The sequence below is a fragment of the Pezoporus flaviventris genome, unplaced genomic scaffold (genome assembly GCF_033815535.1).
Source record: "Pezoporus flaviventris isolate CSIRO_AGI_PZ_B2104156 unplaced genomic scaffold, CSIRO_AGI_Pfla_v1 ptg000002l, whole genome shotgun sequence".
Lineage (NCBI taxonomy): Eukaryota > Metazoa > Chordata > Aves > Psittaciformes > Psittacidae > Pezoporus > Pezoporus flaviventris.
The window spans coordinates 26,862,611-26,886,874 of record NW_026892550.1 but is presented as its reverse complement, the minus strand read 5'-3'; the positions used below and the strand labels follow the sequence as shown (position 1 = coordinate 26,886,874).

General features: G+C 38.4%; 1 protein-coding gene across 2 annotated transcripts in view; it reads right to left on the bottom strand.

Moving 5' to 3' along the window:
* Positions 1–914: 914 nt before the first annotated feature.
* The window catches only part of TRMT9B (tRNA methyltransferase 9B (putative)), a 109,353-nt gene continuing 86,003 nt past the window's right edge, over positions 915–24,264 (bottom strand). For both annotated transcript variants that reach the window (XM_061472870.1, XM_061472877.1), the window contains 3 exons: positions 8,179–8,333; positions 5,023–5,196; positions 915–2,263 (listed from right to left, as the gene is read on the bottom strand). In XM_061472870.1, the coding sequence (XP_061328854.1) occupies positions 1,227–2,263; positions 5,023–5,196; positions 8,179–8,332 (1,365 nt within the window). In that variant the 5' untranslated portion in view covers position 8,333 and the 3' untranslated portion in view covers positions 915–1,226. The remainder of the gene's footprint in view (positions 2,264–5,022; positions 5,197–8,178; positions 8,334–24,264) is intronic.

Genomic DNA, 24,264 nt, shown 5'->3' with positions numbered 1-24,264 from the left:
CTGTTGGTATAAATTAAAGCTTCACTACTGATCTTCAGAAGCCAGGTGCACTTTATCAACAGCACATGTAACTCCACATCCCAAGCCTCCATTCAAAGGGGTGAGATTACGTGAGTGTAAAGAACTTTGTGAGGGCAACTGCTATAATACTGTACAACTGGATGATGATGAGGCACCATTTTCAGTAAGATTTATGGTTTTCTCGACAAGGGATGAGAAAGTTTTTTAAGCAGTCTATTATAATCTAGGTCTCAAAAGATTCATTTAAACTGCAGGAATTTCTATTTTGTATACAAACTTGTACCCTCTTCCTATCTACATTATTGAACACACTATGGAATATACATTCTTATGTCAGTGAATGAGGAAAGCAAATATAACAGCTGACCAGATATGCACTGGATTTTTATTAATTTTATCGTAGCCTCCCAGGCTTATCAAAAAGATATATATATATCTCAAATATCTGATCTTTTGTAACCTTTACATAATACCAATACTCTCACAAATCCCTCTTGACTTCTATATATACACATAGCCAATGAAAAAACTACAGCAAATGAAATTAAGACAAAGTATTTGTGAGAGCTAACACATAAAGCCTAACTTGCACCTGATAAATTAAATTCTTTTTAAAACAAAAGTCCAAAATACTGTTCAAAATCTGTTCTGTCATTTACTCCCATATACAAATCTCAGACGACAGAACGTGCAGTAGTACTGGGACCATGCTTGCTCCCAGTTCTGCAGCATGCACTCCAGCAGTATACAGTCAAGTATGTTTTCAAATGTACCTGTGTCTCTATTTACAGGACTTCAAGAACAGGAAGTAACGTGACACATTTTCAGTGTCTGAGGAACAAAGCCTAAACCTTCTACTGAGAGGATACTTCTCATAAAAGATGCCCTGATCCTTGTCTTATAAAAAGGTTTTATTTCTCAATAGAAAAGTATGTTTAAAAACACAATTATTTGCGAAAAGCAATATAAAACTCTCCAGTTTTAACCTCATAAAAGTTTAACAAAACATAAGTATTGGTTACCACTTACATTCGTATATACATGCCTTGCATTAGATAGTTAAACAGGTAGAGAGATCACTTAGAAATGAATGGCACATGGTAACTACATGAGATTCAAAATCCATGTCACACTGCATAATCACAGAAACACAAGGAGAAGCTTAAAAGCTTCAGTCACTGGATTCTGCTTTGTTCTCTTTACAGCTATGTTCCTCTTTTCTCTGCAATAATGCACCAGTTTCCATGGTCATAGCAGGAAGAAAGTATCTGAAGCTCAGGCACACTCTCTTCTACCAGAGAGCACAACTCCCCTTCCCGAAAAACATGATAGTAACGCATGAAGGCTTTTGTATCCAACGTGGCATCAGTTTGGTCCCCAACAGACACTGCTGAATCTAAAGCAGAGTCAGTGGAGTCAGTTGTTGAAGTTCTTTTAAAAGACTTGCTCGCATTAGACTTACCAGCACCATCTTTATTACAACCACAGCTGTAGTCCCTGTCTTCCACTCGGCCATTTATACATGAAGCTTCTTCACTTTTGCTCTGAGCAACGCTTTGGTGTCCTCCATTTAAACTTAAGTCCCTCAGTGCATCTGTGGCTGGTGACCACTGTGGTTTTTTGAGAGACAGGCTTTCCACAAACACATCATCATCATCTAAACTTTGTTCTTTTAACAGTGCCCCATGGTGACCTAAATCCAAACTGCAATGTCGTGAATGCTGAATGGGTATAGTACTGTTTGCCCAATCTCCTTCATTCTTTGGAGGCTTCATTTTGTCAGCTTGCTTTCTCAGGGCTGATTCATCAAGGGATGTAGAGAAAAACCATGAGCGGAAAGATCTTCCTAGAGCACTGTAAAATCTGTTTTCTTCTTCAGAAATTTTCATGCAGCAGGCTCTGGACAAGCAATGGTCCATATTGTGGGAATGTTTTGAGTCAGTTTCTGGCTGGAGATTGGTTTGGTAGCTGCAGTCAGAGATGACTAGCTGTGCAGGATGTATATCTTGGCTCTTTACAGCATGCACAAACTCACCCTTATCTCCAGATTGATTTGATTCTGAAAAATGCCGTGAGCACAGGGCCTTGTTCCATGGAACAAGTACGTCTTGTTTCTCAAAGCGACGATTCTTTTGTTCCATAGCCCAAACATAGATCATCATCTGGCCTCCGGGTACCAATACCCTTGCCATTTCCTTTATTGCTTTGATTCTTCTTTGTTTAGTTGAGAAATGATGGATCACTGTGAAAAAGGAAAGGCATTATGTACTGAATATTAGTAAGGACATAGCATTTTTGTCTTCAACCTGTTCTATGTGTTCAGTCATTTTAGTTGCCATATCCCAAAAATCACTTACTGCAAGTCATCAACAGTGCTGAATTCATTGGTGCCACATTGCAAGTTTACCTCAGAAGGCTCTTTTTTACATTTATGTACAATGGATAAAAACAGTAAATCCTGAAGAAGGAAATTCATCTAATATCAAAATAGGGATTCAAGAAACATCAGGCATATATGCATTATGCATTGCCCATAAAAGTTTGTCACATGGCTTGCTTTCACTTAAATGCCTGGCCTTTAGGTGAGTTAGGTAATATTAAGTTTGACTTTAGTTTTTGGGACACATTTCAGACTTATCATACTGAAAACAGAAAATCTTTTCACCATGTAACAAATACAGCAAAATGTAGTATCATTAAAAAGATACTCTGTATGTTTGTATCGGTGCACTTTCTAAAGAGTTAGTGAGAAAAATGAAACAGAAATATTTTCCACTGCTTTAATTTTATATAAAAGTTACTGCCTTTACAGATTGCTTTGGAGGGAAAAAAAAAAAGTATCTGAGAATGACGAGCTCTTGTTACATTATGTTTTTATAAATAATTATCAAATTCAGAATAAAACTATTGATCATTATTTTTTAGTTTTCTTTCCAGGATAATTTCCCTATTTTCCAATTCCACTGCAACGTGAAATGAAGCTACATTTCAATATTTCTACAGTTTCTATCTTGCTATTTAGCTAAAGGAACCTATTTTAACAGCCAGAGAATAGCTAAGACATCTATTTTCTCTCAGAAATATTAACTTGTACTCAGATAGGTCACGTTGCTCATACCATTCTATATGTGATTAGTACTAGATTTGATTCAATCAATAGCATAAAGAGGACTGATTACATAATTCGTTTCAAGTGGACTTGGAGCCAGCCACTTCCACATGCAAAACATTCAGTCTACCCACATAAAAAGATACAATAATAATATATGTTCTTAGCTGAAGACATCTCCATACCATCAGAAAAAATAGATTATCTTTATACATGCCACTTGATAGTAGCCAATTCTACTTGTAGAATTAGTGTTATTTCAACACTGTAGTTATGAAAGTGTGTCCAACTAGCCCTGTCTTTATTCAAAACAATGATGAAATTACCAAGGGGAAAAAAATACATTTTTCACTACAAGCCAAGAAAAGCATTCTTGGCAGCTGATATTAACTAGGCCCTCACAAGCAGCTGAGAACACAAGATAGCAAACTCTGAGAAAAGTTCCCCAGTCTATATGGTCAGTGTTCTTTTCCAGTTACTCGTGACTCTTGTTAGCATTTTCTTGAACAAGATAGGGAGAAAAGAACTGATATTTTCTTTCATGCTGGAGCTAGGCCATGTACCACCATAGAAGCTCCTGGAAAATAATACCAAAACTGACAGAGACAGCATAAGCATGTAAGCTTAGTTCACCAGAAAGTAAGTGCCAATGAACTAACAGTATCTGTACAATCTCTAAGCAATTAATTTAATGGGCTAAATATTTTTCATGGATAAAATTATATAGTCTGGTGGTCCTGCAGAAATTCAAACCCTTTATACAGGATTATACCAGTAAAGCCAAGCAAAGTATTTCACTATGTACATTATTACTTGCTATTCTCTGGAATGGGATGAAAACTGCTCATTTAGAATTAGATGGACACAAGCATACCATGTCTCTATTCAAGAGGAATTAAAATCCACTATTGTTAATGAACAGATATACCATGTGAATTTCTAATTTTGTCAGGCCTATAGCTGGTATAAACACTAGGTAGGTACACTACACTTTAAAGTCAGATGATCTGATAGCACTGAAATTATGCTCAAAGACCTGAAATGTTGATAGGGCTTACCGGTTAACTAGCCAACACGAAAGCAAAGCAATGTAGATACTGCTTGCACATTAATCACCCTTGCTTTCTCCTTGTGTATGTGATAATACATTTGAAAATACATTTCTATCATATTACAAGTAGTTTGTTTGTTGCTACCAATAACTACCCTGCTTTATATTTTTGCTGATATAGTGAAACAGCCTGAAAGTAGTTCAAGCAAGTGTAGCGCTAAAAATGTAGACTGCAACTCATAAACCATTTTCCAGTTTATACTTCTCAAATTATGAGTAGTATTTACAAAAAGAGAGGTCAGAGGAGTTAAGATGCTGAGATGCCTCACTCATTTTAGACAACAGGCACTTGTATGGCTCTAAGTCTTATTTCAATACTACTCTAAGAGAAATTTGAATTCACAGTATAATAGTTAACTTGAGCTTCAAGTTCTGCTACAGAGAAAGCAAGTTTTCATTGCAATGCATTTGCTGGTCAAAACAGATCCTAAGGAGGAACCAAGAGTTTATCTTGACCACCTAATCTGTTTAAGCTTTGGCCACGTTTATATAAGTTTTTACTTGTTTAAAATGCATGCTGGAAGGAAATCTTTTCTCAACAGGGTGAACAAGACCACATATAAACAAATAAATGATGCACATACTTCCCTGGTCAACAGCACCTCTGTGCAATGGAACTAATTCTTTTGTTTTTCATGTTTACTACATTCATTTCAGTAATATCTGCTGTGTTTTGAAGGGAATTGTTTCCAAACAAATTTAACCGAAGACACATGGAAAGAAAAGGATCCCAAAAAAATTCTCATTTGCTGTGGGCCAGCAGGCCTGTGTGTTTTCTTACCACCAATGGAAATGACTGCATTGAAGCACTGGTCCCTGAAGGGAAGGTTAAGGTTGTCACACACCAGAACTTCTTCATCTTTCTTCCTTGCAATTTCTACCAATGGTCCACAGTAATCACAGCCAAGATTATACACCTGATTGTTGACACTGAGATACTTTCCAGTTCCACAGCCTAAGAAAAGAATGATAGATCAGAAATCATATGTTCCAAACATTTGCTATCCCTCCCAAAGCAGTGAAAATAATGGGAGGGCCTTCCTAATTCTAAGGTTTCCTGGAAAACAAAATAAGGCCTTGCTCCTACTAGCTTAATTGCTGCAGGGTTCATTTGGACTGTTTGAAACTGTATGTTCACATGATAAGGAGCATAACAGTACCAACATCACCAATAAAACTACTCATTACACAACCCTGTGTATTACCAGGTTACGCGTTTTTCCTTGGGGAATAAGGGTAAGTGTAGGTGGGAGGAGGAAGGAGTGGTCCTTTGCAGCCATTATTTCATATCTTTGAGAAAAAAACAACCATGCTTGCTTCACAGAATCATAGAATCATACCGAGCCTTTGCATCACCTGGTATCTTGTTTCCAACAATGAGCATAAACGGGCACGCAGGAAGGAGTAAGAGCAAGGTAACAATAAGCATTATGACCCTTTTCATCAATACCCTTCCAGCTTCCAACTACTTTCTATTCAGGGAACTTCCTGAAGTAAGCATGTTTTGTCCATTTAGTGACCTGCAATAGATCTCTCTTCCAAGTCCTTCCGCAGCCTTTGCTAAACCCCACACAGCACATCTCCAGTGCATCTCATTTCTCCTCAGAAGCCCTAAACCACAGCTTTCACTGGCACAAGTCAGAGAGGAGAAATTTAACTTCAGATACAGATTTGAAAATAACTGTGAATCATAAACATTCCTGCCATGTTGCAGGCATGTCCTCTTTCCGTCTTGGTGCCAATGTATTATAATGCATGTAAATGTAATTAACTGTTCCAGAATGTCTTCCACCCAAAAGTATGTCTTCTCAAGGACTGTGCTGTACTAAATTGAAATCTTTCAGAGGGTTCTTTAATATCACACGCATAACAGGCAGGTTTCAAAATTAGATTAGGAAACATTCACTGCATTTGTGGGTCAGCAGTGAAGAATAATTTCTGAAGGTTGACAGCCAAGCAACGGGGTAGCAGCTTGGCAAAGAGAACCATCTCAGTACTGGTAATTCAGTTTAAAGGCCTGGAGTTATCTTTAGAAACATCACTGCTTCTTGCAGCGCTGCTGCTCTTGCTGATGTTAATATGCACCATTATCTAGAGAGACAGCATAGGAACTGCTGGAGAACAGCACAACACTTCAGTGGTGAAAAAAGAGAATATTTCTGAAATATAAAGCAAGCACTACTCTTTGAAGTAACACTTGAGAAAAATGGAATAGATTTTTATTGTTAATGCAGTTCAAGGAATATATGCAATAAAACATGAGCCTCTCCACATTAGAAACCGTAAGTTTTTAAATTAGTATAACATCTTATTGGTTACTGTGTTTGCAGAAGAAACACATTTAGGCAAATGTACATTAATTTAGAAGACTCAATTGCTTAATACATGGCTTTTGTTGGAGTGCTTTTTAATCACAGTGAGGTTTTGGAAGTAGAGGGTTCTCTCTGGAATGAAGCTAAATAGTGACAACATTGCCAGTACTCTAGAAATCCACATTCCCTTTTAAATGAGTCATCAGGAGGGTGGATTCCTTCATGAAGCTGTTAACAATGGCCATGCTATTGTCGTTTATTTTGATGAATGAACAATAATAAGGCAATTAGATAAAATGATATTTTAATAAAAGGTGGCATTAAACAGATAATGAAATTATCAATTGAAGATCTCATTTTGAAAAACTCAGTTCCACTAGGCAACCCTCCTCCCAAAATACACACCAAAAATACATACAATAGTTAGTTCCTATGTATCTTATTAAACCTCATAAAAAGAGACATCTTGTGTGCCTTGATGGGAATATTCTTATTGTCAGCTGTAAGCAGCTACCCATGCATTTAAATTATTTCAGCTGAAAATGTAACAGGGTGATCTTAAGCTTTCAGCAACCAGTGTGATACCTGCTGATAAAGCCTCAAAGAACTTCAGCTAAGCTTCAGATGACTTCTGTTGTGGTGCTAAAAAAACTTTGGCTGAGAAATAATCATGTTAAGCTGACTGTTGAATGACTGTTACCATAGGATATTTTTACTGAAAATGGTGCAGACATATAAAAGAAGATAAACATTCAAAATAATAGCAATCAAGTATTTTGGGGGTACTGCTCAACAGCAGCACAGCTATATGTATCTTTTGATTATGGCCTACAACATCTTCAAATAATGTTTTTCTCTTATAGAATAAGGCACATGAATAATTTATTGTGTACATCTATTACACTTTGCTGTATTAAAGCATTTTATTGGTCTAAACAAAGAGGAAAATCCAATGGTGCAAAGGAGCATCTGTTTTGCGATGACAGGCTGTATAGAACTGAAGTCATAACACAAAGCAAACACAACAGGAGCTGGACACCCCCAGATTTTAGGTAGGTGCAACAGAAAATCAAGGTATAAATTGAACATGTAGGGACGACAACCCCATAGCAAGGAAGTGAGGTTTTGTTGTCTGTATTCAGGGTCACAGGGAGATTCTCAGATCATAGGGTTTTTCCATTAGCAATCACATCAGAAGATTTCTCTTTAGATAAAGCCTTGAGCGGAAGAGTTTCAGAACAAATGAAAGGCAATAAACTGCAGACCAGCAGTACTTAAACCAAGAGATCTAAAGAAATCAAAATATGAAATAATTGAGCTATTAACACCGCTCTTTAAAAAGGGCTCCAGGGGAATGACAGACCACTAAGCCTGTGGGGAAACTGATAGATTAAAGCTTAGCTCAACAAAAATAAGGCAGAAAATTTATTTACTGGCTATCTGATACACTGTCAAAGAAATAGGACAAGTGGTATATGGCATTTATTATGGGTTTATAAAAGATTTTTAAAAAATCTTTAAACCAAATTTAAAAGAGTTTAAAAAACAGTTGCTCTGAAGGATACATATGGCAAACTGATAAAGCTTATAAAGACTCTTTCACACCACCTCAAAGAACGGCTTACCTATATCAGCAATGAGACTGCCAGGCTTCTGCTCCAGCAGGAAGTTTCGAACACGAGGCCATGCTTTGCTCTGCAGATCATTAAAGTAGGCGGCTGTATTTTCATACACGCTATGCACGTGCTGCTTTTCTAGTTGGGTAGCCTCATGTTCCATCCTGAAAACATAATGAAGAAAGATTATGTACAACAAAAAGCAAACTGTTGTAGAGTAGACTTTACATTCGATAGGCATGCATCATTCAGGACATTGTAAGTTTACAATCATAAAATCACAGCCATCATATTTATAAAATAGGCTTTACTCAAAGGATATGATTTTAGTTCATGAAAGTCAAGAAAAAAATGGAACGTATCATCTTGCCTGAGGAGCATTATATAACTGTATATCCCTATGCAATAATATGCACATATCTAAATAAGTTCACTGATGTAGTAAAACCTTCTGTGGTGCAAAAGAGAGACTGTATTCAGCAGAAGTGCAGAATGATTAAGAACTGACTTTCCAGTTGTAGCTAAGGTGAGTAAGCAGGCAAACTATTATTAGTATGTTATGTGAAATACAACCTGGACCCTGAAAACAAATCACGCACAAATCATTTGTGGTTTATGTACCCTCTAGAAGTGATGAGTTGGTTGAAATTTTTCAGCAACAAAACCATGATTTCCCTGCTCCCACTCCATTTCTTAGTGAAGTGTTTTAGTTTAGTGATTCCTTTGAAAAGTGTCACCTTCTTTGACTTTAATATTACAGAATCTTTGGTCTTCCTTCAGATTTCCATTCATCCAAGAACCAACCAGGTCAGGCTTTAACACCTGATGGAGGCCGATTCAAAGTGTTAAGGCATTTTTCAAACTAATTCAAACTGCCTGTTTATTCACGAAATATTCCTTCCCATTATTAGACCAGAACGTATTTTGTTGCCCAAGTACTCAGCAGAGATTAAAGCCTGTTTCCAAACTTCTACCAAGAAACTAAGCAATACATACCAAGATTAAGTGATAAAAGCGACTCCTTTGTCTGCATTTGAAAACATCAGAAGCACAGACTTAAACACACAAGTTCTTCTTTAGCTTTCCTTTCCTTGAGTTTGAAATAATATACATTTTGGAATCATAATAAAAAAGTTTCTTTCTGTCATTTTTACTGTTTAAATAAGTTATCATCAGAAAAGATTTAAAATATTATGCATAGTAATAAATCATGTGAGCTCCTCCAAACACCTGTACCACAACCACAGTCTTTTTAGCTTATAAAATGGGAGATAATCCCAGTGACTGAAAAAAATGATTGTACTTCAAGTTAAGTGTGTGCGAGGGCTTACAAGAATAGCATGTAAGACTTGATCCATTTCACTGGTTTTATATACTCTGCTATGTAAGAGGTTGGGCCAAATTGTCACAACTGCCACAGTCTACTCTGACTATAGTATCTCGAATATTTCTGTTCAAAACATTTATGTTCAACGTTTTCACAGTCCTTTCTTTTTTTCTCACATGACCCACGATTTTTTTTAATGATGCATTACCTCACCTTTTACTAGCTGAATATATCCATATAAAATTCAGTAGCAGTATAGTAAATTCCTAGTAGGCACATTTTCAGTGTCCTCTTGAAGAGTAGAAAACTACAACAGACTGAACCACAGAAGTTGGCAGTACTGAAACACAGGCTTGAAATGATACTACATGTGCCAGAAGTTATTCAATCAGAACTTTTTCTCAGAATGCCATTTCAAGTTCTGTTGTCAGAAATAGGATGGGTTAGCTGCAATCATTTCAAGCAATGATTCCCGTGAGTGAAAAGCCCATTCTTTCTTTCTTATTTGATCCCTACATAAAACAAATTGGGTGTTTCATGTCTGCACCTATCTTTCTTTTCCGCCTCAAAACATACTCTATTTAGTTGCTCAACTGCCTAGAAATCCTCCAAGTACAAATTGCAAAGACTAACAATCATTTATTTTGCTTTGTCAACTGATAAACTCTTTGCTTTAGTTTATATTTCATGTTTGGTTACTACGTGGTTCAGTGTTTCCAAGTGTTTTTATCCTTCCACCTGAAGCTCTTTGCTCGATCTTTTTAGTCCTTTAAAAAAAAAAGAAAAAGGAATGCTACAGGAATTTCAGTTTATACCAACTACAGAAGTAGCCGTTTGAAGTGAATGCTAACTTGAATATTTTAAATAAACACAAAAGCCAACTTGGACTTGACACAGAACATGGTAAGGATTTTCCCATTGACACAATGTTTTATTATACTTTCCCTAAAATGTCTTTATTGAGTTCCAACATAGGCTGAAATTTGGCTTAGTTTCCTACTGAATCCCAAGACCATTAAGTTTCTCCTTTAACTTTCTCATTCACTGGAACTGGTACTGAGTCTTCTGCTATACAGGACATGGTGGAGACTCCCATGCATTACAACACTAAATTAAAGGTTATTGTTTTTAGAAACACTTAATAAACATTGTTATTAATTTGGTTATATTCTTAAAACAACAGTAGTTTACTAAAATACAAATTATCTCATTTAACCTTTCATTAGAACTTCTATTCCAGCTGTTTCTATTTTGTAGACTGATTAAGTCACATGATGAAATCAGACCTGTCAATGTGACTTTCCAGTCAAGATCCATAACACCACCAGGTTTTACTCTGCAGCACAGCAGGGAAATGTCCTCGTAACTAATCTTTTCATTTCAATGTTTACGAAAGGCAAGAGGCCTGTGGAATCTGAGCAGACCTGCAGCTGTACCACTTTCAGTCAAGTCGAACATCACTGAAAACACAGAATGTCATCAGACACTTAGAACTAGGTAACTTCACAAGCCAAACTCAATACCTCAATTTCTCTATAAACAAATATAACCATTACCACCTCTTTGCTTTGAAAGTACCATACAGTGTCTCTGTTGCACACAACTTCTAGAAAACACTCAGTTCATCCAACTTCTGGATTATAACCTCCAGGATAATCACAAAGTCTGTTTTGCAAAGCAGGAAATGAAAATCCAAGAAGTCCCACTGCTTCAGCATCTCCTCCAGTTCTCTTTACCTGGAAGCTGTCTCGTAAGAGCTCCAATAAGCAAAGAGAAGAAGAGCAGAAGACGTTTATTACGGACACACTCTCCCCATGCTCAGATCTTCTTTTTTTGCGTGCTTATATTCCTGTCAAAGAGCTCCTGCAGAGACTAGGAGCAGAGCCGGAAGTGTACAGCAAATTGGCACCCAGCTGCTCAGTCACTCTGCAGCAAGTCTTGACAAGTCCCCAAAACGGGTGTGCAGCTTCAGAAATGTCAGCCTCCTGCAAACAAGCAGTTTGGATATCAAATGAAGAGCTGGATTCTCTTCAGTGCTTCCTGGTCATCTAGGTTTCTATCACGAGGCTGCAACAGGCTCTTGTTGCAGCTGATACATGAAGCGAGAAAACTGGACAAAAGCTGTGTAGTTTCTGCAGAACTGGCGGGCAAATGGATCACCAGTCCATCACACCTAACTGTGGTATATGAACAAAACTGTTTGAAACCATTGACATTTTCCTACATCATCATTGTCCTTCTTTGATTTGCTTCTTGGGGTTTTCATTTTGGTTTTGTTCTAAAGCAAAATTAAAAATAGACTAAAATATTACAGCTTTCCAGAGGTAAAAGGAATCGTACAAACATAGGATATCATATGTTTTCATAGCTATGTATCTCACCAAAAGTTCCCTGACTCCAAGGTAACCTAGTTTCTTCCTTTTCCATTACCATTTTGCAACCTTTTAGATAATTAACTTTTCAAGGATACTGCTTTTAAGGAGAGTCATATTGCTCAGTTCATCGCTGCTGAAATAATAAATACATTTAACCATGTGACCTTGAAATGACAACAGCCAAAAATTAATAAACCCAGTTTCCAACATTTAAAAAAATCAGAATTATTTTGGGGGGCATTAAGACCTTTTGTTTCCTTTTGAAATTGTCTGAGTTCTGATTGTGACTGACTGCATTAAATACCTTATTCTCAAGCAGACAAAATAGTCACCAGCTCCCTGGTGCAAAGTGTGCCCTGACACTGAAGGGCAGGAGGTAATGTTCAGTCCAAAAACTCTGCCTCTATGACAGCCTACCTAAAGCTTTCCACACCTGCCTGCCGTTCTTCTGAATCCCTTGCAGCCCTCCTTATCTACTACAAGTTACCCTCTCCCACCCATGCAAGATTGTCACATCTTCTTCTGTCTCCCTTTGCATGTGCTACATCACCACCGCTATTTTAATTTCAGATACAATACTGTGAAGTCTTGACCTGGCTCAGGTTCAGTTCCTTCTTCCCTCTATTTCCAGCCCAGTCACAATACCTGGAACACGCTCAAAGCTTTTTACTCAATGCCCTCTTGAAGTACCCTGTGATTTTTCACAGTAATTATCAAATTCTGCATTGCTCCTATGTGTCTTCAAATCTATTGCTCTTCTCTTCGAATCTTTTGTCTCTTCTCTCGCAACTGCCTATTTTCTCTAACCCTCTGATGAGCAGCAGGAATTTGACCAACTCAGTTTTAAAGTCAGGTATGCAAGATTTCAGACTCTTAATGAGAGCCCTTATTATTTACACTCTGCACCAGCTGATGGGAATTCTCAATCCCATTTTGGACTAGGAGAACTCCTCCTTCAAAGATCTAGGAAATTCAGTACAGTTGTGTGTCTCTCTGTTGCCACAGCAACATAAATCTTGGTTACACATACAAATCTAGCTATGGGTGCAATAACTAATTAATAAATCAAACAGCATAAGCCACAAGGGCCAGGTCTATATCCCACAATACCCTGCTCTCCTTTAATAAATTCAGGGTTTTCAAAAGAAATTTCCTTATAAAACAGTACTTAGAAAGCTGATTTCATCAACCTCAGATTAACCAGTCTTAGAACCACAGTAGTTTTACCTGTGGGTAAAACAGGTAAAGCCCCTGGTCTCGTGGTATTCTAGTAAACAAATTAGGGACAGGTGGTTTACATGACATTGTAGTAGGAGTTGGTAGTGTCTGGAAGAGAATGTTTGGAGTGTAGTTACCAACAATTCACACTGTAAGTGTACCCCTGGCAAATCTGTTCAGGAGTCTGTTTTGGATGCTCCTCAGTGATTTATTTATGTGATGGATTAACGTGTAGCATTGTATCTGCAGGCAGACCAAGCTGACAAGGGTTCAAATGCACTGGATAATGGTATTAGAATTCAAGTGTTTTAACAGATTGAAAAAGACAACAGCAAAGTGTTACATTTAGATATGAATAACTAGTTGCACAAATGAAGATTGAAGGAGGCAGTATGGGATGACTGCAGCAAGCGATTCTGGGGAAGTGGATCTGGGTGCTGTAACATTTGACAGATTTAACACCATACATGCTATGGTGTTATGGTGCATTTTGCAATATACAGTTGCAAAAAAAAAAAGATGAAAACCAGCATACAGAAATAGGGCAGACACTTGCAAGTTACATAAAATTGTTCTCCTACAGTCAGCACTGCTGATGTATCAGTTTAAGTCCAATTTCAAGCAAGAATATTACAGAAGAGAACAAAAACTGTCAGATCATTGTAAATCTCTAATAGATCAGAAACCAAGTAAACCTCTGGGAAAGATGATTGCTTCAAATCATCTGTCCAGAACATCATACTAGGAGGACTGCTGCAAAGTGAGAGTAAGGAATCTTTTACAAAATGAACGGTAGACAAATAATAATGGGCTTGAACTACAGTAAGGAAGACACAGGTGAGGTATTTTAAGAACAAGAAGGACAGAAAAGCACTGGAAATGACTGTGAACTGGATAGGTCATGGAGCCTCCATCAATGGGGTCTTAAAAAGATTAGTTCATTAAGCATCTGTGAGGAAATATACTGATGTAGTTAATGCAGCTTCAGGGGAGGGAGATGATGCCTTAACATCTAGCCTTGTGACTCTCTTGTGTCTATGAAGTAGAAAACTTCAGTCTTCCAAGTTATAAGCAGTATTTCAGTGACCTGCTGTAGCGAAACAGAAATGAAAGGCTGAAAGGCTGCTTCACAATGTTTATTACTCTTTAACACAGGAGTTGTCTCTAGCTAAATTATTACAGATATTGCGCTAATTTCCTCACCACTTTTGCAGGTTTTTTGTTTCCTAAGAGCCCTGCATCAGCACATCAAAGCCCCTGGCCATGCTGAGCCACCTATAAGCTTTAAATGTAGCTGTTTTCCCTCCTTGGTCACTGAACCTCTCAAACACAGTTATCTTGTCTTTTCTCCTTATTTACCAGCAGTTAACCAAGCATTAAATATTTAGCGTTTTTCATCCTCCCTGATGAATCAATCTAGGTGGTCTTTTACAAGTATTGTTGTCATTCTCTGTATCCTCTCCATATGTTTGTATTCTTCATGCCAAATCATATTCATAGGAATATTGGATTCCTTAATGTCATTCCTACAGTTCTGGAATTATAGGTTTCTAAATTCCTTCTGTTTCCTCACACTCTGGGTTTGCATTTAGAGTTCTATTTCCAGATGGATTAGTTTTAATTTATGCAGTATAGATCTCCTTTTTTTTCCTGCCCATAGAGCTCATCACTGTCAGTACTTTGATTGTACTTGGTGCTATATACAAACCTTTCTCAATTAAAACAATTTACAAACTGACTTAAGACAAAATACATCTTCTGCTGAAACTTAATATCTTAGTAACAGAAAGATAAGCAGCACATTACCAAACAGGATCCCAAATTAAGGTTGTCATTGGTTACCTTTGATCCCAAGATTAAACACAAAATATTGCACAATGAATTACAGCAATTACAGGACTACAAAGTGGATTCTTTTGATACCTTTTATAAACTATTCTTGATTATCACATTTATTATTACTGAATACATAAGTTCTATCTTAAAATATTCATATGCAAACATAGTCAGTGTTCAGTATACTCGTCAAATACAGTTTGCAAAGAACAGGTCTTGTGGCAGACAGTATTAGGTATTAAGTTAATCTCAGAAGATGACCATCAGAATGACTGCAAAGACAGTATTACAACTTTATTGTCCTATATACATGAAAAATCTGACTTACTAGCTTTTACTTGTTTTTGCAACTGTTAGTTATACGAAGTCATGCACTTCTATTTGCTTTCTTGAGAAAGAAAAGGTGTCTTATGTGTCTCTGAGGTTAGCACTCAAAGACAAAGGTAGTTTTAAGTACTATCTAATAGTAATTGGATGCTTACACAGCTGACAAAAGCATCTGAATATACAACAATAATCCTATCAGGATCCAGAGTTAGACTTAGACGTAGAAAAATACCATTATGTTATTACTAAAGGGCTGAGGTGAAACCCTCCATAGAGTGTCTGGACACTGTCACAGACTCAGGTTCTTCAAGTCGCAGCTGTAATAAACTAAGTAGTGTGAAGGCTTAGTGTCCCTCTAGTTCAAAATCCCTAGAAATGATCCTTCATTTCCACAAACCATCAGAGTTTCACTGAAAGACTATTTCATTTTAAATGCTTTACAGTACGAGTGATACCTCTTTATATAGGTCGATATTTCTAAGCTCTCCATTTTAAGGCAAAGAAAGGCCTTTAAGCAAAGCAATTTTTCCCAGTCAACATGGTAAGGAAAAGCTCCATGAGGGAGCTGAAATTTCACATACACAGCACTAAAGCTCTCCATCTGGAAGATATTTTAATACCTTAATGGCCTTCTTACATATTTTTTTGTCCCAAATAAGTATTTCCCAGGAAATAATTTTATGATGGGGAACAAGAGTTGATACCTGCAAAAATCAGTACCTGGAGCATCAACAGAAATACTTCCTAAAAAAAAACTTGGTCCACAAGTAATTAATTTCTCTGAAATTATGACATGCAAATCTGAATGTAAAGTTTTCCTCAAAATGGAATATTTTTCAACAGCAAAACACAACCCAGAATATGCAGTGCTTCTCGTCCAACTGTGTTCTCATTAAACTTTTTCGAGGAAAAAAATCAGGCAGGACTCTGTGTCACATTGAGTTTTAGTCAATTCCATAAAGCATGGATATGACACAAATATTTATCTTATTTTTCAAAAGTTAAGAGTTGTTTTTTTTTCCCCAGTGATTCAGTTGATATTTCTGTCTCCATGATGAAGGTACACACAGTACTCCTGAAGAACCGGTGTCTGCTGTTTCAAACAAAAGGAGTTCATTTTTAACTTTTAAATTATTTCTACATCACTTCATAATCATATAAAAGTCCAAAGTATTCTTTCAATCTCTTTAATCTGTACAAATTAAAGACATGGGCAGCCCTCAAGCCATGATTATCTGCCACATAGGATTATGCTGTATCTATCATTACCTATAAACTTGTCCATGTATATCCTGGTACTGCAAAGACATGGACATCAAAGCACTGCAAATCATCTTACTGACCTCGGGTAGCCTATTAATAATAACTAAAGGCAGGAATTTGCACATAACTTTTTTCGGGATACAGCCCTATGCTGTTTGTACCATCCCATATTCTGATTCATGCATCCAGAATGGATGGCAGAATACCTGAAAATCTGAGTGTTTGCTTATCCCTTGATGCAGGGCTGATTTCAAATTTGCTTTATAACTTCAGGCGTGGATTTATCATTGTTTTACCTTAGAAATGCAGAAAATCATTAAGCTGCTTGTATTTTTTCTTCTCACCAAGTTTAGTTTAGCATTAAACATATATATGTCTGAAAATGTTTTATGCCTTTGAAGATCTCCTCGCTAGAGGTGATACTAAAATGCACAGCCACAGTTACCTACCTGTATCTAATTCACTCGAAATGCACTTCACCGTAAGTTAAAAAATACCAGCACTGCTGAAACAGCTCAGCATGCAATCCATTACAAACGCACAATGGGAGAAGGCAATTGGTAAATAAAAATGCAGTGATTCAAAGGCACGCTCTATAAACAGCATATATAACTGAAATAAATACATTGATATACTAAACTGAAAATAAATTACAAAAATGAAAACAAATCCCCACAGGGTCCATTATGGGGCATTAAGAAGTCCTCAGAGGACCTTTGCTATTGCTCATGGTCAGAGTGCTGCATGTTTTCCTTGCCTGTTTCTCGAGTTGCATGCTCAAAATCACAAACTCCAGAAGCATGCTTCACCCGAACAACTGTATCAGCACAGAATGTCATCCTGTGCATTACATCAAACCAGCAGTGCTGCTGAAGTAATTCTACTCCTTCTTTCCTTGCAAAAGGAAAGGAGCAGGCAGGTGACCTCCCTGAGCTTGGCTGCTCCCACGGATGCTCAGTGGGAATGAAAATCCCTTTACAAACACTGATTAAGCAGTGAACACTCTGCAACACTGAGGGCTCTGTGCGGATTTACAAAGGCAATACCTTAGGTATTTCGAATCTTACAGGCAAGGAAAAAAAATACATAGATTATTAACTGCTATGGCTTCGGATTGCTCCAGATCATTGCTTAGGACTGTTTGCCAACGCACAGCACGTGCTTCATCTTGAATTAATCAGGCGACCACGGAGAAACTTATTATTTCTGTTGCAAATTCCCCCCATGCCTCTTAAAAGCTCCCCTCCCCAACCGCTACGCCAAATTCACCGCCAGCATCCCTGCTAGCTCCCGGCTCTGCGAGCCGTCGCTCCGTTCAGTTAGAACGGGAGAAGGGGAAGAGGGGAGTAAATATTAGTTAAATCTCGAAATCCTTCCCTCCCGGGATGGGTCAGCGCCTCCCGGGCTCGGCGGGCAGCGTTTTTAAGAGGATCATCTTAATTTGCAACAAACTGCCACCCCCCCAGCCCGTTTTTTGGGGGGTGGCTTGGGGGGGGGGGGGGGGGGGAATGCCTTTTATTTTCTCTCCCCCATCCCCGTTGCTATTACCCCTGAATCCAGCGCAGGGATGATGGATGGGTTATCCCCTTCGCATCCCCCCGGTGTAGCCAGGACACCACAGCTCCCCCCTGCCCCGGTCCTTACCTGCACCCGCGGGGCGGTGGCGGCGGCTGCATCCCGCCGTGGAGGCGGCGCTTGGCCGGGCCGGGCCGGGCTTCGGGGGTGGCCCCCGGCGGAGGGGCGCGGGGAGGGCGTCCGCCCTCCCCGCGCCCCTCCGCCGGGGGCCACCCCCCCCGGGTCTGCGGGTCCCGATCCCCGCAGGCAAGAGGAGGAGGCGGGGATAAAGGGCCGGGTGATCGATCGCCCCTGTTTAACTCCTTGCGGTCTCGTCTCAATCCCTTGGGCGTCTTCCGCGAGGAGATGAGAAGGGAGGGTGGTGCCGATGGAGAAGGTGTTGGGATGCTCCGTCAAGGGGGAGCAGCAGGGTCCCCGACGTTCTCTAAACGGAGGTTGATGGGAGCCGGGCTGTCTCTGGCAGTGGTAAAAGCGGCCAAGGTGGATTAGCCCTTGCTCATTTAATTGTTAAACTCAACGCTGACCTTTGTGACTAGGTGCTGTCTGCCAGGCTTCCCATCACGAGAGTGCAGAGAGTGAATTAATTCTCTCTCCCCCCCCCCCCCCCCCCCAGCATTGATTCCTATTAAAGCAGTGTAAAAATGGCAGATTGATTCTATACTTTCACATATTCATTTATTATACAGGTACACAGAACCCAGCTACGTGCCGGGATCCCAATACTAATAGCACTATAAACACAAGCTAGAGATAGCCATGTCCCAAGGCCTTATGGATTATGTATAAAAGATTACAGATAGAGAAGAAAGCAATGAAACAACATGAGCCAGTATGACAAGCAGTGAACCAGGCATAGCATCGCATAAAGTACTGAACTATGTACTGTTATACACAGCCTTTTGCCAAAATCAGCTTTGCAGGTACCCGGAGACAGCAGTATGGGGAAATAGTGGGAGCGTGACTGTGTATTGATGGTATTTTCAAAACTGCCAAATGACTCAGAAACATGCATCCCTTTTGACAATCTCACCTGAAGTGAACTTATATATATATATATATATATATATTTATATATACATATCTATACATAAACCCAACAGCAGAGACATGGAAAAATTATACGAACAAGCTGAGAAAAACAGCACTGATAACATGAGTCTAATTTTCTATTAAATCTATCAAAGTCATGGAGTAATAATGAAGCTCTTGGTTTTCATTATGAAGGTATTTAACAATCAAGGCTGTTGGCTAAATAATAATTAACCTTCTTCACTCCTGCAAAGAGCTTTGACTGATGTACAAGACAGACATACATACTTCCACATATGTTTGCTGATTTAATTCTGTACTGTAGTGTCAGCTGAACTGACTGGTGCAGACAAATCAGTGTCTGTCATTCCCAGATTCTCTCAGATACCTTTTTTGCAAGGTGCCATTGTATTTGCCTCATTCTCCCTTCAAGTACCAAGCTGATTCCAGCAAAAAGCTACACACAACTGTTCCTAGTTTAGTACCTGCAGTAACTTTGTACCTAAGGACGAAAAATTCCTCAAGTGAATACAACCCTGTCCATGTTACTTGCTGACATAATTATTGACTTGTTTTAAAAGCTCTTCAGTTTCAAACAACTGCCTCAAATTTAACCTTCTGAGAAAAAGATGCTGATGTAGGCTCCCCAGTGGTCAATTCACACAGCCTTTCCCTTTACAACCTAATCCTTTCTGGATACTCTTTAAAATCATTATCTAGTGATCCTATAGATTCTCTGGCAGACTTGCTGCTTCTGAAAGGGACGTTAGCCATATAGCTTAATGCATGTTAGGAAATAATGCACAGGTATTGAGGTCTCAGCATGGTATACACATTTGGGCAGAATGAAAATAGAACACTTTTTCTTCGAAGTACAATTACATAATAAACTGCAGTCCTTAATAAATCCTCCTCTCTAAACAATTAAAAGATCTCATCAAAAATGCTGGGGTTTTTGCTGTATTAAAAAGGATTTAAGTCACTAAACTGAGTGACCAAAGGTTGAGAAATCCAGAAGGCTACTCATGAAATCTCTTTTTAGACATCTTCTGCATGTGTACTGCAACCCTATACTTAATGATGAGCTTGTCTGCAGAACACCAGGCTCCATTCGCAATATTTGAAATTATGTAGTGGCAAGCATATGAGATTGGCTCATTACATCTCCTCCCATGTTCCTATCCATTTATTCCTCTACTTTCTAGACTCTTTTCTGTTCATTCCTTATCATCTCTCACGTGGAAATTTCTCTTTCCCTGGTCTGTCTGAGGCTGTTACCCTTACATAACGACCTTAGTAGGGAATCAGGCAAAGACTTTTACCATAGGGGTGCAGAGATTGCTAATTACTTCTTCAAAGATTATCTGTGACTTCTCATCAAAGGTGAGAAAAAATGAAGAGAAGGAAAACAAAGACAGGCAGAAAGAGAGTGAAAAACAAGGAAACAAAACTTTCCAGGTTGAAACAGAAGGTAAACAAGGAATTGAGGTCAGTCTTCATGATATCATAGAGCTTCCTTCTTACAAAGGATCAGCTCTCAAATTACAAGCTTTTCAGAGAGAGAGCTGTAAATGAAAGCAAAAGGAAGGTATTAAGTTGCCTGATGTCTTGGAGGGGAAGGCTCACATGGTATCTATAAATAAAGCTGGACTGTCTCAGCAGACATTCTGGAAAATTGATGATCGTTTTTTAGATTTGTGGCAAAACCTCTACTTCTCTTGGAAGAAGGCCTCACCAGTCAGCCATTGTTTCCTCTTTATGCTAGGTATGACAAAGAATAAACACTTTCCAGCGGCTTATTGTCTATGGAGACACTTGAGAGGTACTCATGAACTAATAACCTACATCTTTGGTTGGTGAATTTGGTCTTCACATAGAATTGTAATGTTACCTCAACCTGTAATGTTGGTTTAAAAAGTTTTCCAGCAGAACTAACAAGAACTGGAACCAGTGGTGGTTGTGGCATTATCAGTAAGTTAGCATTATTATAGTGGACTAAAAGCAGTACTTTCACTTCATGGCAAATTTTAGACCTGAAAGAGGCTAAAGCAATACCTATTCAATTTTATTTTTCTTTTTTCTGGAACATGAAAATTCAAAGAAAATTTGAGCTAGAAAAACATACTATTTCCTAAATGAAGTAGGGTCTCAGAAGGTTTAAGTTCCCCAGTGAAATTCAGTACAAGTGTATTCTGTTTGCCAGTCAACCTCAGCATCGCAAAACTTGCAGTTTCAAAACAAGTGCCTAAAAATGGTAGTTGCTCTCCTGAGTGCTTCAGTCTTTAGAGACTGACCCTTTCCCATGCACTTTCTTTGCAACCAGTGGCACTAGAAACTTGTTTTTTTAAATAAAGCTCAGATTTTCTGTTTCTTATTTGCTTCCAGGAGTTTTAATCAACCAAACTGTGATAACACTGTGTACTGAGCCATGCTGCCAGGTATAATGGATTTGCCTTGAATGGGAGAAGAAAGCAGAACTAATTTATTGAAAGTAAGGCAAGTTACAGTAAAATTAAACTCATGACTTGGGGGACATAACTGTGCAGATAGTTTTTTGTGCAGACTTAGTATGCAGGCAAGCTCATGTCATGGGAGATTTTTAATGTGTGCCCTTTATAACCTACCATGTTGAGCTGCTGTGGGGATTAGCTAGTTAAGATTGGTAAAGTGCTTTGAAGATTATAAGGCATTAAGTTGCATAAGTGCTAAGCACTATTATTTAATACTTAAGTATTGTAACCAAGCTTTACAGGACAACTCATGTTCACCTCACTAGTATGAGTCTTTGTGATTTCAATATAGCTGTTGCAAGAGGTAAAGCAGGCACAATTGACCACAAGAGAGTGAAATTCCTTTCTTGTTTCACCATCAGAGACTAAAGTAAGATATAACTGTAACGGTGTTGCAGAAAATATAATCGAAAAACAATTATTATGAAATGCAACAGTAGATTCAAGAAATCCACATACAAATGGAGGGCTCTTTAAGGTGCCCGCTCTGCCATCCTTACTTAATCTATGTCCTGCCTTACCCAAGTAGACCCAGTGATGCTTCTCCAAGAGGTACAACTCTAGACCCCAAATCCATAGCTGGACTAGATGCATCCAATGACATCAGCTGAAAATGTTGTCAAATGACTGTAAGGATAAGTAAAATCTGCACACTTGTAAACTGTATTTCATACATATTTTAGCTTTGACTTAAGTCAATTAAAGTTATTTAAGTCAAAATTTTGGAATAAAGAGGCTGTTATCTATATTGATCAGATTGGGAACATCTTTTTTTAATGCAGGTTCTTTGACAAGTTCCATTTTGGTATCAACTCTTTTCTCCCTTGTTTTGTAACATCAGTTTTCAGAAGCAGAAGTAGTTGTTAGTTTTGGTTGTGTTTTTTTTTTGTGGTAGTGAAGGGACAGAGCATTTATTAATAAAGTAACAATGCCACACAGAAACAACATGAAATAATTTTGTGCCTATGTTAGAAACAGAGGAATGCAAGTGATTCAGGACTGCTGACATCCACGCACTGCAAATGTTAGGGTGGCACGTTGTTGTACCCTGAGCTGCATTCCAGCTTCCTGAAGCCATAAGACCCTGTTTGGCATTCAGGGAAGGAGAGCTGGATTTATTTATCTTACAAGGACTAATTATTATTCAATGGCAGTCCCTTTGCAGGACAAAGCACTCAGGTAGTACTTAAATTTCTTGCCTCTGCAATAGTGCTGCAGATAATTCACAAGGACAAGCTGTTCAAGTATATGCATTTCTTCTCTGTGGCTAAGAATAAAGATTCCTATGGCGTTTTGACATTTTCATCTGAATTGAAACATATAATAAAAATGTAATTCATTGAATATCTCCAGTATGAACTGAAATTCAGCTTTAGAAACAAGTAAAGGTAAAAAAGGGCAGAGAACGAATAGTGCGTTTGTGTAATAAACACAGATCTTTGTCCTTTCCTGGGTCAAGGAAGCTGCAGGCCTCTAATGCTCCTAATTCTCTTTGGAAAGCATAAATTTTGCTTCCTCTAACAGATTACTAACAATCATCATGTCACAAGAAATCAAATTATTTGTCCCAAAACACACACAAGGTCCATGAAAAAGCCAGAGCTCAACTTTGTTTTCTAGACACTGATCCCTGTCCCAGACTGGCAAATCTGACTCTACACACCCTGTTAACAGTCTTACCAGTCTTTGTGCAGCTATCAGAGGAGATATGAGAAACTGGAGGTAGAATACTTCATTTCGACTCAGCTCTTTAAGCTCAAAAATATTCACGAAGAGATTTAGGGCTTCTTTGTTCTCATCAGGTTTTACAGGTTTTCTAATCAGTTATCCGAGGCTCCACTCACCTCTACAGTTGCTCCCCCACCTCAGAGTCACAGCTAAAGCAAGAAAAGCAACTCAGCTGTAACGTTCTTTTCTTTTGTCTTTTCAGGAACCTTTTTCTTGGATTTCCTTACTGCCTTCTGTTTTGTTTTGAGTCTAAATCATACAAAGGCAGCTACTCATTATTCATTTTACATTCAAATTATGGGTTACTTGGGCTGTTGCTCATACCAACAGTAAACTCCTTGACCTGCATTAGTATCAATGCTTATTTTGGCAGAAGTGAAATTGTGTTTCTGAAAGGGCAGGTATTTACCAGGTGCATTACAAATCTAGTTAGAATTTGAATTAAAAATACAGCTGGGTCTTCTGATGCCTGAGTTACTGAGCTTGAAAGATACAATGATGCTATCAATTTTCACATGCTGTGCAGACCATGACACACAGACTTTGGAAACAGGTGTATGTGGCTCAGTGTTCATGTGATTTTAGTATTGAGCAGACTGAAACACTAAAGATAGAACTATCAACAAATGTCTTTGAATATTGCTTAAAACCAGTGTCTGGTGTACAGAACAGAAAGAAATACAGTAAGTGAGCATCCCATCAGTCCCTCCATGCAATGGATCACACACCACTAAAAGGTACTGCATATGTGTCATGCTGGCAGTAGCTGCACACAGCTACACAGTGGATAGTATTGAAAGATGGCATGTCCACTGCGTCCCCATATTCACAGTGGACCAAGATCCATTACAAGAAGACCATCTTCTGCGCATCTTTTTTCACCTTTTTCTTTCTTCAGATGGCAGAT